Source organism: Dromiciops gliroides, chromosome 5 (assembly GCF_019393635.1).
Source record: "Dromiciops gliroides isolate mDroGli1 chromosome 5, mDroGli1.pri, whole genome shotgun sequence".
Classification (NCBI taxonomy): Eukaryota; Metazoa; Chordata; class Mammalia; order Microbiotheria; family Microbiotheriidae; genus Dromiciops; species Dromiciops gliroides.
The window spans coordinates 155,512,837-155,530,560 of NC_057865.1; the positions used below are offsets into that span (position 1 = coordinate 155,512,837).

General features: G+C 34.9%; 1 protein-coding gene across 4 annotated transcripts in view; it reads right to left on the reverse strand.

Moving 5' to 3' along the window:
• Positions 1–17,724, reverse strand: part of CACNA2D1 (calcium voltage-gated channel auxiliary subunit alpha2delta 1) — a 720,406-nt gene that overhangs the window by 112,131 nt on the left and 590,551 nt on the right. For all 4 annotated transcript variants that reach the window (XM_043965811.1, XM_043965813.1, XM_043965810.1 and 1 more), the window contains exons 11-12: positions 12,685–12,843; positions 6,931–7,035 (exon numbers count right to left, since the gene is read on the reverse strand). In XM_043965811.1, coding sequence (XP_043821746.1) covers positions 6,931–7,035; positions 12,685–12,843 — 264 coding nt within the window. The remainder of the gene's footprint in view (positions 1–6,930; positions 7,036–12,684; positions 12,844–17,724) is intronic.

Sequence of the window (17,724 nt, forward strand, 5' to 3'; positions counted from 1 at the left end):
GGATGAGAAAAGAATAGCAATAATATTTTTAGAGGACGTATTTACAAAAATACTTTATGAAAAAAACGGAAAAAAATTAAAGTGAAAAATAGCATGCTTCAGTATGTTCCATCAAGTTTGCTTGTACAAAATGACAAATATGGTAATGTTTTACATAATCATGCATGTGTAACCCATGTCTGATTGCCACCTCAGGGAAGGAGGAAGGGAGGGAGGGAAAAAGGGATAAAAATTGGAACCCAAACCTATAAATAAAAAAATTTACTATCAAAACAAACAAATTAATAAATAATCAAGTAAAAAAAATAAAATCAAAGCATTGATTTTTCATTCATTTTACTTCAATTATGTGTCTATGTATACATATACAAGCATGCATACACATACATTTGGCATGGAATGGTGAAAAGAGAATTAGCCTTGGAGCCAGAAGGACCTGGGTTCAAATGCCACCTTTGACTTACATCCTCTGTGTGACTCTGTTTGGTCAAGCCATTTATTTAACCTTTAAGTGCTCTAAGCAGCTCTCCAAGCCCATACATTGTAGAGAAGGTAAATAGCAGAGGTAAGTTCCTCATCTGAGGGTTCCTATATCAGTGAAATCATTGATCTAGTCACATACACTTGGATACGTATATGTATATGTATCTTCCTGGTTCCAAAGCAAACTCTTTTATATATGCACACATGTCAATATGTAGGTTTGCATGCATGCCTTATTTAATTAGGCCTATGTCTCATTCTAAGTATCCCTCTCCTAATCTCTCAGTTCCCCACTCTAGTATGAGTGCTGTCTCTGTTCTATTAGGCTGTAAGGTCCTTGAAGTCAAGGCCTGCCTTTGCATTCATAGCACTTAGCATAGTGTTTGGCACATAATAAGGATGTGATAAATGCCTTTTCTATTTGTTTCTGGATTAGTTCCTATTTTGATTCTTCTGACATCATTGTATACCATAATTCACAGTCTTGTGAGATTCCTGGTAGAATACAGATATTAAACTAATGAACATAGAGCAGCTATAAAGTTGCTATGTTGAAAATAATTTTATTTGCACATAATGGCTCATCAACTTGAAAACTGTTTTTTGTTTTGTTTTCTTCCACTCTCCATTCCTATTTATCCCCTATTATCAAATCAGTTGCCAAGTCCTGTTGATTCTACCTATTCAACATGTCCCCTTCTCTCCATTCATACCACAATCAGCCGAGACCCTCATCACCTTTCCCCTGCTATAAAAGCCTCCTGCTGGCTTGCCCTGCACCCACATTCTCCCCTCTGCAATTCATCTTTCATACAGCTATCATACTGATATCCCTAAAGTACAGGTATGATGTAACTCCCCTGCTCAATGATCTTCAATAACTCCTTGTTGCCTCTTTGATAAAATACATATTACTGTAGAAACCATTTAAGTCCTTTTAGATCTGGATCCAGCATCTATTTTCAGACTAGTTATACATTCCTCTCTCTCACGGACTCTATACTCCAGTTTACCAGATTTACTTGCTATTCTTTACATATGCAAGGGCCAAAATTTGACATATGTAGCATTATTTGGGTGACTCGCCTTAATGTTGAGGTCCCAGAAATATGAGGGACCTTTTAAGTTCACCCTCCCCTCTGAACTGCCCTTTTTAGATATTTCTCTCAGGCCAATAAGAAAGGAGCCTCTAAGCTTTAGTTCTCAAAAGGATCAGATTTTATTACTTGGGAATTAATTAAACAAAAAAGGTAAAACTAATAAAAATCAAAGATAAGGAAATAGGAAAATAGAAATACAGAGAAATACTCTTAACTCTAAACTTAACCAATGCACTTGCCAGACCATTTCCAATTAAGCTAGTTCAAAGGAATTTAGGGTTTTCCTTAATTAACTCACCAAACCCAGACAGTCTACAGTTGCTGGTGCCACCCAGAACAGCAATCGCCCGAGACAATGTACACGTGCCACCACCACAAGGGGAGAAGAAGAGCCCGCCAGACTGGTAGCATTCTGGAAGAAGCCTCTGCCTCCCTTCAGGGAGTGTTCAATTTTTCCTCCCCCAAAAGGGGAGGTCCTTTAAAAACTGCCTATGGAGAGTTCTCCTTCTGACCTCAGTAGCATACCTAACCTCAGAGTGGGCAAGGTGTGGACCCTTCCAAATGAGTCAGTTAAAAACGGCAATATTAATCTTTACCACACATATGACATTACACCATCCTACACCATTGTTAAAAGCTTTTCCCCCATGTCTGGAATGGTCTTCCTCCTCATCTCTATTTCCTGATAACTCCTGCTCTCACTAAGACTTAGATCAAGTTCCATCTGCTTCTGCACTGTGAGGTCCTTGTGAACGGCGCCTTATTTCTCATTTGTCTATGTATCCTCAATACTTAGCATAGTGTCTGGCATGTGGGCCCATAATAAATGTTTGTTGATTTATTGATTCTAGTCTATCTCCTAATTCCCCAATTATTAATGGATCATTGAAATGATTGGTTACTTAAGTCAAATATATCTTTACCTATCTGCAAATAAAGTAGAAAGTAAGCTCAATTAGAGAATGAACTGTCTCATTTTGTTTTTACTGCCTAAATTCCCAACATTTGATAAGACACTTAACAAAAGCTTGTTGTTACGCTCAAAGGCCTGTAAAACTGTGCCTGCCCTTTGACCCAGCAATACCAATATGAGTCTGTCCCAAAGAGATCATAGAAAAGGGAAAAGGACTCACATGTACAAAAAGGTTTATAGCAACTTTTTTTTTTTGTGGTGGCAAAGAATTGGAAACTGAGGGGATGCCCATCAATTGAGAATGGCTGAGCAAGTTGTGAATGTGATGGAATACTATTGTGCTTATAGGAAATGATGAACAGGTAGACTTCAGAAAAACCTGGAAAGACTAACATGAATTGATGCTGAGTAAAATGAGCAGAATTAGGAGAATGTTGTACACAGTGACAGTAATGTTGTGTGATGATCAATTGAGATAGACTTAGCTCTTCTCATCAATTCAATGATCCAATACAATTCCAAAAAGACTTATGATGGAAAATACTCTTCCACATCCAGAAAAAGAAGTATGAGTCTGAATACAGATCGGAGTATACTAATTTCACTTTATTTGTTGTTATTTTTTTCTTTCTTGTGGTTCTTCCCTTTTGTTCTGATTCTTCTTTTACAACATGACTAATATGCAAATATGTAGAACATGATTGTGTGTGTGTATATATATATATATATATATATTTATATATATATATATATATATCCTATATCTGATTGCTTGCTGTCTTGGGGAGGGGGGAAGGGAGGGAGGGAGGGAGAAAAATTTGGAACTCAAAATCTTACAAAAATGAATGTTGAAAACAATCTTTACATGTAATTGGAAATTAAAATACAATATTACTTAGACTTGGCAAAAAAAAACAACCAACCCCCCCCCCCAATTTGTTAAATTTAATCAGTTATTTTCTTTTAAAGCAAAAGAAAATTCACATATATTTTGATGAAATCATTGAATTTCATCACTAAAAGTAACATAAGAGGCCATGTGGTCTAATATCCTTATTTCCCAGATAAAAATACTGAGGTCCAGAAAGGTTCAGTTACTTGTCTAAGGTTACCCAGAGAACAAATGGCAGAACAGAGAATTATAACAACCAGTCCAAAGTCATTCAACATTTATGAAGTACATTAAGCCTGGATTATGCTTAAGGCACGACAGTCATTTTTCTGGGGACACAAAGATGAAAAAAAAAGGCATTGTCCTTGCTTAACCGTGATTAGAGAGATAATGCAGACATTAATAAGTACAATAAAGGATGGTATAAGATAGAGGCAAAGGAAATTTTCAGTCAAAATACTGTGGTAAAATAGTAAAAAAAAAATCACTATGAGACGGAGATCTGAGAAGGACTTGAGGAGAGGTCTTATGAGATTAGTAGAGTTGTGATGGGAATTCTAAGCACAGTTGTGTGTGTGAGGGTTGGGGTAGGGGAACTGGTGTTTTGCCTATACATTGTATAAGGACAGAAGATAGAATCAGAAAGGAAACAGCTACTTCTCCAACTTTCCTGAACTGCAGAGTGCATGAAGGGCAGAAAGGTGAAACAAGGTTCGAAATGAAAGGGTCCTCAATGACTTACTGCTGATCCTTTCACATCTCTGTAATTAGAACAATACATTCTATAGACTTTGTTCTTTAATTATAATTTGTGCAAAAGATGTTCCCCTCTCCACAAAATGAAGACATATTTCAAAGGGGCAAACTCACACCTCGTATATGTAACTGCAGCATTCATTTCTATTTTTAAAAGGAAAGTGCTTAAACAGTACTCCCATTAGAAGATTTAATGGAACAAAAATCAGTTTGGTTGCAGCGTGTCAAAATACAATAAGTAGGTTTATCTAGCATTTTTTTTCACTAAAAGTCTCTATGATCTAGGTTTTACTACACATCTATGATATGATGATAATTTTTCTTTACAATGAAAATCTGAAACCACTTTAAGCTAAAATATCTTCTCATTTACCAGAAGGAGAATAAATTGTGTTCAATATAGCTTTAATGTTAAATGTTTTACTGTATTTTAATTCTTTGGAATCTTGTATTCCATGAATGGCATAATTGCCTATTGATTGATCAGAAGAGTTTATTGAGGGTTGATTATCAGGACAGATAATAGATAATTCAACAATAAATATAACAGAGTTGAGATTTCTATTATAATAAATAAGACCAAAAACCCAGAACTACATCCCAAGCTCATTTAGGTAGGTATATTTTTATTGAATATACCTAACACTATCATTTAATTCTTATGTCCTTTTGTAAAAAGAAGCATCCTATTTGATTTGACTACCCCATAAAAGTGCCACTTGATATTCTTTAATAAGAAATGGTGATTATAGAGGGCAAATGTTTGCAATTGGGATTTATTTGTTTTGAGTGTTGCTTTGCTACAGATGGAATACATATGGTGGTAGATGGTAGAAGGGACCAGAATGTTTTACAAGTTCACCCAATGTATTAGAGTGACTGCCAGTGTGGACAATGCCAGCATATCATTAATCACACTAGCAACTTATTTTCAAACACTTCAACTTTCACACTGTTTCAATATTACTGCTGACCTCTGTGCTCTTAAGAGAGGAAAGAGTTAGATTTGAGTCTGAATTCAAAGGGAAATTCGTTACGATTGCAGACAGCTTCACAGTGACTGTGTACTATTTAAATCTTTAAAATGAGTGTAGTATAAATGAGTCTACATAATGTACCATGAAATTTCCCCCCCAGATTTCTTTTTGAAATGTAAAACATAATAATTTTTCTTTTAAATCTGTTTCTAATTTCTTTTCATTCTCTTATGTTACCTCTATCTCCAAGTTTCCCCATCACTGTATCTGTGTAACTATTATGTCTGTGTCTTTCCATGTTTCCCTGTCTCTATCTCTGATCATTCCTTCTTTTTGGAGTCTATAGAAATATGGATAGAGACTGGATCTGTGTAGCCTTTATTCTTGATAATATCAGAATAAGAGCCAATGTTTCAAGACATTTTACTAAATTATTGGTACCAGGGAAATGTTGAGAGAAGCAAAATAACTTCCTAATATCTTGTACCCTGTAGTAGATTTATGAGAAGATAGGAATAAGAATTGAACAACATGGGTGAACAAGTTGTGGTATATGATTGTGATGGAATACTACTATGATATAAGAAATGATGAGTTCTATGGTCCTAGAAAAACATGGAGAGACTTGGATGAAATAATGAAGAGTGAAATGAGCAGAACCAAGAGAACATTGTATACAGTAACATCAATATTGAGTTTTTTTGGTTTTTTGCAGGGCAGTGGGGGTTAAGTGACTTGCCCAGGGTCACACAGCTAGTAAATGTCAAGTGTCTGAGGCCAGATCTGAACTCAGGTACTCCTAAATCCAGGGCCGGTGCTTTATCCACTTCACCACCTAGCTGCCCCCTTCAATATTGTTTTAAGAACACCTGTGAGTGAATGTCATTTTGACTATTATAAATACTCAAATTAATTACAAAGTATATATGAAGGAAGATGCTATCTGGGATGCAGAGAAAGAACTGATAAAATAAAAATATGTACATAGAGATGCATGTATATATTTTTGTCTAATGGTAGCAATCTCTAAGGTAAGGAGGGAGAGCGAAAAATAAATTTACATGATAACTTTAAAAGGAATAGTGGGTTGTACATAATAGATTTGCAACTTCATGTGTAATCATTTTAATTATATATAATGTTATGAAATGCTTGTTTTATTCTATGAATTAAAAATGAACAAAAATTTAAAAATAGAAAAATATAAATAGAATTGAAAAAGATGAAAAAGCAGTGAGCAACCAATACTGCCTTTCCTTCTAAAGTCTTTTTCCATCTAGTCTCTATATAACATACACATTGGTGAGTGTTTATGCATATATTTATCTCATATATCCAGATATCCAGATGCATACATATGACATATAATATATCACATATAACTTATCTCTAGTTACCCATTTTTATTTACATTTTGTCTCCTAGTCAAATTGTAAGCTCGTTGGGGTTTAGATTTTTTGTCTTTGTATCCTCAGTATAGAGTGAGGTCTTAATAAATGCTTGCAGTGCAATTGATAGGGGTGGCTTAGGAATTACATGGTTGAAGAGAAAAGCCCACATAGGGTCACAGATCCAACAAAAATGTGAGGAAGGCAGTGCTGGATTCTACTAGACCATACCACTCAAATATCAGTTAGTTATTTTAATTCTAGAAATGACATCACCAAAAAAAGAAGAAAGAAAGAAAGAAATGACATCCCCTTCTAGGTTTTAGTGACCAGTATTTTCCTAACTTACCCTTCACTCCCACTTCCATGGAAAAAGAATGAGCAGAGCTTTTCCCCCAAAATGGGATAAACTGGTACTTACTTTTTTGTCTTTGTTATATTTGGTGAAAATCTCTTGTGCTCTCTCTTCACCTCCATCCGTAAACAGCATGATGATCTTATTACAATTGGCTCTAGAAACATTGTACTGTAAAAAAATGTATGATCCATCATTCGTGATTGTGTTTAGGATACAAAAAAGCATATGACAGAAGCAACTAAAAAGCAAGGACACTACATACCTAACAGTAATTATAAAAAAGTCAGGGAGGGCTTACACATACATGGTAAGAATTGATTTTTAGAGGAATTTTGGTAACTTAAAATATAATAAAAACAATCAAACCAAAGAAAATATTGCTTCATAGAAGTTGTTTGTAAAGTTTTAAGTCATCAGTAAATAAAAGACATATAGGAAATTTCTACTTATTTGAGCTATACCCAAAAAGAGCTTCCCTGAGAGTTTCCTCACCTATAAAATAGGAATAATAGTCACACCTACCTCACAGGGTTGTTGTGAAGGTCAAATAAGTTAACATCTATAAGGCTATTTCAGAACATTGGAAAGTAATATATAAATGTCAATTTCTACCTAACTTGTTGGCTTCTACCTGAAGCGACTGTAAGGAGCAAATCAATTCAAACATTAAATTCAGAGAAAAGTCCTTTCTTAGACTAGATGGCTATAGAGGTGCCTTCCAACGGTCCGGCTCTATAATTCTTTGAAGTACTTTTGTTTGTTTTTGGCTGGACAATGAGGGTTAAGTGACCTGCCCCAGGTCACACAGCTAGTAAGTGTCAAGTGTCTGAGGTCGAATTTGAACTCAGGTCCTCCTGAATCCAGGGCAGGTGCTTTATTCAGTGCACCACCTAGCTGCCCTTCTATAAGTAATGCACAACCTTTGTGAATAGCAAATCACTGCTATTGGTATTCATTAACTTGAAATTCAAACATTCATTTCTTTATCCTGGTGATTAACATCTTCTCTAAGTACACAAAAGTGAGACAACAAAAAGCAATCTAAAAAAATCTTATGACACTTTTATCTCCAGGGCACAATACAACACAACACAACACCAATATTGCCTTAGAAGTAAATTTATGTTTATGAAAAAAAAAGACTATGAAAAACATTAAATAACTTTATTTGCCAAAATACTGAGTAGCAAGGAGCTAACCAAATTATTAATTCTGATCTTTTAAAAAAAGTTTGATATTCTAGTTTATAAATGTATAATAATTTTTATGGCTTGTTTAAATCCTTACCTGAAACTTAAAAGTACATGCATTTGGGGGAGTTTGCTTCTCTCCCCAATTTTCAAGGGAGAAATAAACCCTACTTTCTGCTATGGAAGGAGAACTATGTGGAACTGTTTTTAACTGAACAAAAGATCTTTTTGTTGAGTGATATAATTATATGCAAGAATTCTAGAATTTTGCAGGAATCAATTTTAAGATAATATTGCACAGATGAAACTACTGGCCTAAATGTGCTTTAATCAAAAGTGTTTTGCTTTAAAAAAAATGTTTGTCACTTTCAAAAGATGGGTCAGTCTTTTTGTGACTGACATGTTTGGTAGCAAAACTATTGTGACTCCACATTTTCCAAAATGCTCCTGTCATATAGGTTTACTGATTCGTACAAATCCCCTATTTATTTCCTCATTTAAAAATTTTGTTATCTGTACAGTTATTAAAATATACTACTGATATTGGGATGAACATTATCAGATGCTTTCCTGAGAACAGATATTAACTGGAAAAGGGGGAAAGGCATGAAGGTACTAGGGTAGGTCATGAGCAGACGCACTAAAGACAAAGTCAATCCACAGTCCCTGAGATTAGCACTGTTCGTCACTTATTGGAACAGTAAATTCTCCAATATATCAAAGTACTTTCTAGTAAAATAATGGTTTATTTTCATCTAGTTACAATAAGAACCATGTGAAATATGCATGGATGATTTAGGGAAAATCGACTGAAGCAAAACAAATTATGATTTGAATAAAACTAAAATGAATAGGTAAATGAAATTCAGGCTCATAATAGGGTAGACCATTACATCTCTGAAATAGTAGTATTTCAGGGAGTACTACTTGTAGAATTAATTCAAACTGGTATGTAAGGTAGCACCATGGGGATCAGTGATGCATCTAATTCTATGTAACACCTTCATCACTGATGTGGAAGAGTAGATGCACTGTGCTGGAATGAAATTCCCAAACTACAAGAAATCTAAAAAATGGTTCAGGGACCAATGAAGATTACAGAAATGCTATCCAACAATGTGAAATGGTAGGAGCATTTGAGAGAACATCATAATGATATTCAGTTTGCAAAAAAGGCAAGCCATGGTGATTGAGAGAAGTTTTTAAAAAATAAAGATATTCCATACAGAAGAAAAGAATGGAAAGCAGAAATTCTGAGAGTGACTTGGGGAATAACTGAGCACATATTAGAAAAGCATTTGCAAATGTTGTGTGTTGGCACAAAAGGCCAATATGATTTGGATCCTATATGCAGAGGCAGCAGGTAATGAATCTGGGACTTAATATTTCCTCTCCAGTGAGATTGCTTCTGAAAAACTACATTTGGTTTCAGGCACCTCATTACCAGACTATTATAAGCAAAACTAGAGGGAATGAAGAAAGGCAAACCAAAATAATTAAAAGGCTATGACCCAGAAAACTTGATTATTATTTCACGGCCCAACCCCTACCCCCAACATTTAAAAATACTGTTCTCTTCCACTACTTTTATAGTTAAAATAAATAACATTGCATTTCTCTTCTTTTTAACACTGAAATGAATTTAAAATTTAAAATCCAAAATGCATGTAATGTTTGCCTGTGTTTTTAACTACATATTTTTCTTCTAAATAATGTAGAGTTGAAATAAACTTAAAGCTGATTGGCCAACCCCCTAAAACCACCAATTAAAAAAAATTTCTCTCAATATAATTTATAACTTTTTACTGTTATATAACAATTGGATGTCTCTAATTTGAGTCAGTATCAATGTTTGGTATCTTTTTTTTTTCTTTTGGGGGGAGATAAAAGAAAGGTCAAAGAAGGAATAATAATAATACCATTTTCACCAGTACATATCATCAATAGGCTGATGATAATGCATTACATGGACAAAACAGAACAAATATTTTCTTATTTTTTTCCTCTACTGAAGAGAAGAATTTTTCAATTTGAAATAATAGAACAATTGACTAATGGGGAATTAAAATTAAAAATGAAGACATGATAAGTAAGCATCCAGTTATCCTTATTAAGTAAAAAATAAAACAAAATACAAAACATTCAAATGAGAAGGACTACATACTAAAACAAATGGCCCCAGAGGACAAAGTTGGAAATGAATGGAAGTTGTAGAAAAACAGATTTTGGTTCAGTATAAAGAAAAAAATTCAACTCTATAGAGCTATCCAAAAATGAAATGGGTGGGCTGAGTAGATAGTCAGACCCTGTTATTAGCAGGGATCTTTCAGAAGAGGATGGATGGTCATTTATTTGTTTTTATTTTTATTTATTTATTTATTTTTTGTGGGGCAATGAGGATTAAGTGACTTGCCCAGGGTCACACAGCCAGTAAGTGTCAAGTGTCTGAGGCTGGATTTGAACTCAGGTCCTCCTGAATCCAGGGCCAGTGCTTTATCTACTGTGCCACCTGGCTGCCCTCTGGTCACTTATTTGTAATTTTGTACAGGTGGTTCCTCCATTGAGAGGATGGATTAGTTGACCAGATGAGATTTCTTCCAATTAGGAGATTATGAGGCCATTCAAGGAGCAATGTATATTGTTCATCTATATCTTTAATAATAAAAGGTAATTTTTGTTTTCTGCTGAATTTATTCCAAAGACAGTATGGGGCTTCTAAGTCCTTTTTCTATTTAGCAATCACACAGCTTCTCTTCTTTAATATTGTCAGTGGCCATAGTGTGTAGAGTGTAATTATAGACTCAAAACCCACTGAATACCCTGGTGACCAAAACAAGATGCTTAAAGCTAAGTCAACTCTTTGGCATCTGATGATTTAAAGTAAATGTCACTAGAATCATACTGGATAAATTGATGAAAGGTTAGCAAAAGATTCAAGTAAATTTAACTCAATAAACATTTATTGAGTGCCTGTAGTATACATTTTTTTAAAGAGAAGGAGGGTACTGAGACCCTAGATTCTCTCTCTCTCTCTCTCTCTCTCTCTCTCTCTCTCTCTCTCTCTCTCTCTCTCTCTTTCCTGCAGGGCAATGAGGGTTAAGTGACCTGCCTAAGGCCATACAGCTTTTAAGTGTCAAATGTCTGAGGTCAAATTTGAACTCAGGTCCTCCTGAATCCAGGACTGGTGTTTTATCCACTATGCCACCTAGCTGTCCATCCTGTAGTATACATTTTGAATAGTTTGATGAGAATTCAAAACAAAACAAAACAAAGAACATTGCCTTCCCGGATAGGTTTATGTATGCCTAACTTATTCATAGGGTCACAGATTTAGACTTAGAAGGGACATTAAAAGCCAACAAGTTTAAACCCCTTAATTACAAATGAGGATACTAAAGCCCTAAGAAGTTAAGTGAATTTCCCAGGGCTATGCCACTAATAAGTGACTGAGGCAGGATTTGAACCCTCATCTTCCTGACTCTACTTTCAGCATTCTATTCACTACCCCAAATATCACTCAATATATTAATTTGGTTTTTAATGTAATTCTAATCTAATTGTTTTGGATGGGAGAACAAACCAAGTTAGAGAAAATTTTTTAAAGGAGCAAAAAAAAAATAGATGTTTCTCAGTTTAAAATGACTATGCCCTTATTGTTGGTGGAGCTGTGAACTGATCCAACCATTCTGGAGAGCAATCTGGAATTATGCCCAAAGGGCTATAAAACTGTGCATACCCTTTGACCCAGCAATACTACTTTTGGGTCTTTTCCCTAAAGAGATCATAAAAAAGGGAAAAGAACCCACATGTACAAAAATATTTATAGCTGCTCTTTACGTGGTGGCAAGGAATTGGAAATTGAGGGGTTGCCCATCAATTGGGGAATGGCTGAACAAGTTGTGGTATATGAATGTAATGGAATTCTATTGTGCTGTAAGAAACAATGAGCAGGAGGAGTTCAGAGAAACCTGGAAGGACTTTGATGAACTGATGATGAGTGAGATGAGCAGAACCAGAAGAACATTGTACACAGTATCATTAACATTGTGTGTTGATCTATGGTGATGGATTGGATTCTTCTCATCAATGCAGTGGTACAGAAGAGTTCCAGGGGACTCATGATGGAAGGGGATCTCCAAATCCAGGAAAAAAAAAAAGAACTGTGGAGTAGAGATGCTGATTGAACCATACTATTTCTTTTGCTTTTGGTGCTGTTGTTTTTCTATTTTGAGATTTTTCATCATTGCTCTGATTCTTCTCTTATAACATGACTGATGCAGAAATATATTTAATGTTATTATGTATATATATATATATGACCTATGTCAGATTACCTGCTGTCTGGGAGAGGGGGGAGGGAGGGGAGGGAGGGAGAAAAAATAAGCAAATGTTGAGAACTGTTTTTGCATGTAACTGGAAAAAAATAAAATACTTTTATCAGAAAAAAAAATGACCATGCCCTTGAAGCAAAGCAAAGGAAAAAGGGGATGGTTGGTTTTCTACCAATGACTACTAAATACATGAAATGTAGTATTGGTTTTTGTTCCAGTGTCCTAATGGAAATCTGGACATTGACCTTCTGTTTCTCTGGTTCAGGAATCATCTGAGAAATGATATGGATACTTACATTTAGCAGCTGCTCAAAAGCAAAACTAAAGCCCTTTTTATAATCTGTGATGCCTTTAGCAGAGATGTTGTTCACAGCATCTTTCAGCACTTTCTTGTTTCTTACGTTAGCTTGGACAAGATGTTGAAAGCAGCTCACATCCTGGGCATTGCTGTTAAACTGAAAAAATAATAGTATATATATAGAGAGAAAAATTAATTTATGGTTTCCTTCCCATTTTTCCCTTTTACATTTCTAAGCATATAGTTGTAGGTTGAGCATCTTATCTTTTAAAAGGAAATCTAAGTACATGGGCAAATCACAAATAGGTTGGATTAAATAATGTGTTTAAACAATGCCTTTACTTAAATTATATGAACTAGACCATCTAACTTAAACTCAGTTTTCTCATCTGTAAAGAGTATGTTGGTCTAGCACCTTCATCTAAATTCCTATTCAAATTGCCACGGTATAAAGTCTATGATTCTATGAAAGATTAGAAAAGGAAGACACATAACCAAAGTGTTTGAATATGTAAAATGATGTAGGCCAAAATTCACTATTTCATTACCTAATTAGGTGAGGATGGGTGTGAGAATTTGGTTCTGAACAACAGGATAGAGATTTAACAGATCTAAAGATGAATGGTTCCAATAACTGGTGCCTGGTTGGGTACCATCCTCAACTCTAGAACAATCAAAGAACAGGAAAAATGAACTCATCTAGATTTATAAGAGGCAAAGTGTAAGACCACAGCAGTGAGCAAACACTGATACTCAGATGATAGCAAATGCCTATGGATTAGGCAAATGTCAGGTCAAAAGGTGCTTCAGATTTACATTAAAAAGGAGGCCTTTGCAACAACAACATATTGCTTTAAGACAAATGGAATAGTCATAAGAGGTAAAAGGATGCAAAAGTGTTCATTACAAAGGCTGTGGACAGTGGAATTCTATGTGAAGACATTGGGGAAGCTCTTGCCCCAGGACTGACAGGCAAAGCAATCCATTTGCCCTGGGTTGCTTGTTGGTAAAAGGAGCAATACCCATTTGTTGGAAGTCATATGTCAACTGTGTCCTGGAGTTTTGTATGTACAAAGGGCATCTCAGGTGGTGAATTGATCTTTCTGCTTGAATGATTCCGAAGAAAAGCATCTTGTCATAAAGAGGGACCCCTGTGACCTGCACTACATGTAGGAGCAACATGATTCATGGAAGCATCGGAGAATGATGCTGATAGGAGGGGACACTCTGTTAGAAATCTATTTATTCTTTGATTAACAAAATAGAAATTGGGTCCTTTCCAAGTTTTTGTGGCAGGAACCCAGTATTTAAATGTACATTTATAGCCCTATATTCTTTTTAAGTTTTGAATAATGTTCATTTAATTTTGGAAGTAGAAGAGTTTTACAAATATACTTCACCTATAGTACCAGTTAAGAAACTGAGTCACATGGGCTATTGTGAAGAAAATTCTTTGTCAGATCTAAGGTACTATATAAAAATTATCTATTATTGTTGTTGTAATAATCAACCTCATGGGTTTATTGTAAGGAAATCTCTTTAAAGTACTATATAGGGGCAGCTAGATGGAGCAGTGGATAGAGCACTGGCCCTGGATTCAGGAGGATCTGAGTTCAAATCTGGCTTCAGACACTTGACACTTACTGGCTGTGTGACCCTGGGCAAGTCACTTAACCCTTATTGCCCTGCAAAAACAAAACAAAACAAAAAAAGTACTATGTAAATGTCGTTTACTATAAAAAAAAGTGATGAGCGAAATGCTATCAGAAAAACTTGGAAAGACTTACATGAGCTGATGCAAAGTGAAATGTATTCCATACAAAATAACAGCAATATTGTAAGATGATCTGCTGAGAATGACAATTTTCAGCAATACAATGATCCAAGACAACTCTGCAGGACTTATGAAAAATGCAATCCACAGAGAAAGAACTGATGATATCTGAATACAGATGGAATCATAATTTGTTTTTGTTCTTTCCTTTTTCTAAAGTTTTTTTTGTCTGTTTTCTTTCACAGCCTGACTAGTTGTGGAAATGTTTTTCATGACTACACATGTATAATTAATTTTTTAATTTTTTAATTTCTTTTTTGGTGAGGCAATTGCGGTTAAGTGACTTGCCCAAGGTCACACAGCCAGTAAGTGTCAAGTGTCTGAGGTTGGATTTGAACTCAGGTCCTCCTGACTCCAAGGCCAGTGCTCTATCCGCTGTGCCTCCTAGCTGACCCCACATGTATAATTTATGTTGAATTGCATGAGTTCTTGGGGGAGGGAGGGAGAAGAATTTGGAATACAAAGTTTTAAAAATTGATGTAAAATTTTATTTTTACATGTAATTTGGAAAATAAAATTCTAAATAAAATTTTTAAAAATTAAAAAAGAAAGAAACTGAGGCACAGAAAGGTTAGGTGACTTTCTTTAGGTGGCAAAGATGGAAAATGAGGCCTATAAGTGAGGTCTTTGAGTTCTAGTCCTGAAATGTGAAAACACATCATATAGTTTGAATTAATTTTTTTTTTGCCTTTGATTATTTTTCCAACATATTAAGTACATTATCATTTCACACATTCTTTACATGTCAGTAAGCCATACACATTTCAGCCTATCTGTATTATAATTTGCTTTCTCCTTGAATTATTCTAACCTTTTGTTATCAAATCATGGGATCATAAAATTTGGAGATGAAAAAGACTACAGCAATCATGGCAGCTGGGTGGCACAGTGGATAGAGCACTGAAAAGTCAGAAAGACCTGAGTTCAACTTTGACCCCAGGAACTAGCTATGTGACCTCAGTCAAGTCACTTAATCTCTTGCTTGCCTTGGTTTCCACAACTGTCCAATGGGGATAATAACAGCACGTACCTATTAGGGTTGTGTGGATCAAATAAGATAATATTTGAAGAATGCTTAGCACAGAGAAGGCATATAAATGCTAACTATGATGATGATGAAGAGGAGGAAGAGGATGTGTTCCCCTCACTCATTTAACAGATGAGGAAACTGAAGCTCAGAGAAGGGAAGGTGACTTCAGTGGTCACTCAATGAATTAGAATCCATAAACAATGATTTTTTTCCCTTTTTTTTTTCTGCAGGGCAATGAGAGTTAAGTGACTTGCCCAGGGTCACACAGCTAGTAAGTGTCAAGAGTCTGAGGCCAGATTTGAACTCAGATCCTCCTGAATCCAGGGCTGGTGCTCCATCCGCTGTACCACCTAGCTGCCTCCAAGAATGATTTAAAGGAGAAGAAAGGATATGTTCAAAGACCACCTGCACCAAAGTATAAACTACGGCAAGGAACACATATGCAGGATAGTTTATGGAATGATGCCCTCAGATTCTTATTGCTTCTTGATTTTCAAATGCATTTGAAAGAAGATAAATAGATATTCTCAGATAATATGATAAAGTAAACAATTTTTTCTCCATTGGAGACATTTTAGAAATCTATTTTGACTGCAGCAGCATAGTCCCAGAGTTATTTATGCAATAAACCAAAATATGAATACATTCATTTGATTCCCTTGTCTTTTTTTTTTTACTTTACATTAATGTATTATGGAAATAGGCCATATAATATGTCAATGACATAAAATGTTTTCAGTCCCTTGTTCCTCACTCCTAAAAGTGCTATCCTTCTAAAATGATTTTCTTAATTATGTAATTTATTGTAAATTTAGCATAAAATGATAACAAAATCAAGTAAAGTTATATTTGCAAATAATAAAACTTTTAAAAGGCCTTTAACATAAAGCTAGCTATAGCAATTACTACCTTCCTCTGTTTCCCTTCATCATCTGTCTTCATTCACCACTGTATTTGAGCACATAAACTCTCTCCCTCCCTCTCTCTGTGTACACACACACACATATATATGTATGTGTGTGCATTTATATATGTATATATTATATATACACATACATATATACATAGACAGGCACTATGTATAATGATAACTTGGCTCTATTTTCTTTGTTACACATTATTTTACATACATTTCTTTCCATCTTCACTTTTTGTACTTTGTATATTAGCTACAATAAAATATTCTAACATGCTGATAAATGTTGGTTTTTCCTATTAAAATGTTTCCTTTGGTTTCTGTTATGCAGTTCATCCATTTTACAATTAATTGGCATCTAGAGGATTGCCCTAAAAGTCTTTGAAAATCTAACAACTTAAGAAGACCCCAAACAACTTTTGTACTCCGTGAACCAAAGTGAGGCTTACATTCATAGTTGATGAGGAACTAGAACAAAAAAAAGAGACGTTGGCAAGGGATAGCCATAAAACCTGAAAATTGAGTTTATCCACCCTTAGATTGCCTCTGTTCTTCATAACAGGAAGATCAAAACAGATTTAAAAGTAATATATATGAAAGCTGAGAACTAGAAATACAAGAATGTCATTGTAGCAAAGACTTCATATTGTTTGTGCTTAAATTTGGCTTTTGTAAACTATAAACAGTGATTATACTCAGTAATTTTCTCTCTCCATGTCAAATTATCTAAGCCAAAATTTGTTTGCTTTTATAAAGTAATGATTTAATCTGATTGAATTTTTGGAATGAATAAAAATCTTGGAACAATGAAAGCTTTTGCCCCATGCTAAAATCATCTTGGATGATATAGAATTTTCAGTTGTAGCAAGCTCTTCCTCATGGTGGGATTTTAAAGTGATCATCAAGAAAAAACAACTAGGCAACATTAAAAATAAAAAAAGAATTATTACTTGACATGGTATTAAGATAAGAGATTATTAACAGAACCTATGGGTTCACTGATATAGGGAACTCTAAGAACAAGAAACTCCTTCTAGAGATGCAAGTCAGCACCTTCTCTGCAAATTATAGTCTTGGTTACTGAGAGTCCTGAAATGTTAAGTGACTTGCCCAGAGTCACATTGACAGTCTATGTCAGAAGGGGAATAGATTCCTGGCTCCAAGACCAGCTTTCTACTCTGCCCTACTTCCCTGGACATGGTATAAATATACACTTGAAAAAGTGTTTATTTTATAAAATAACATAATCTGAGATGGG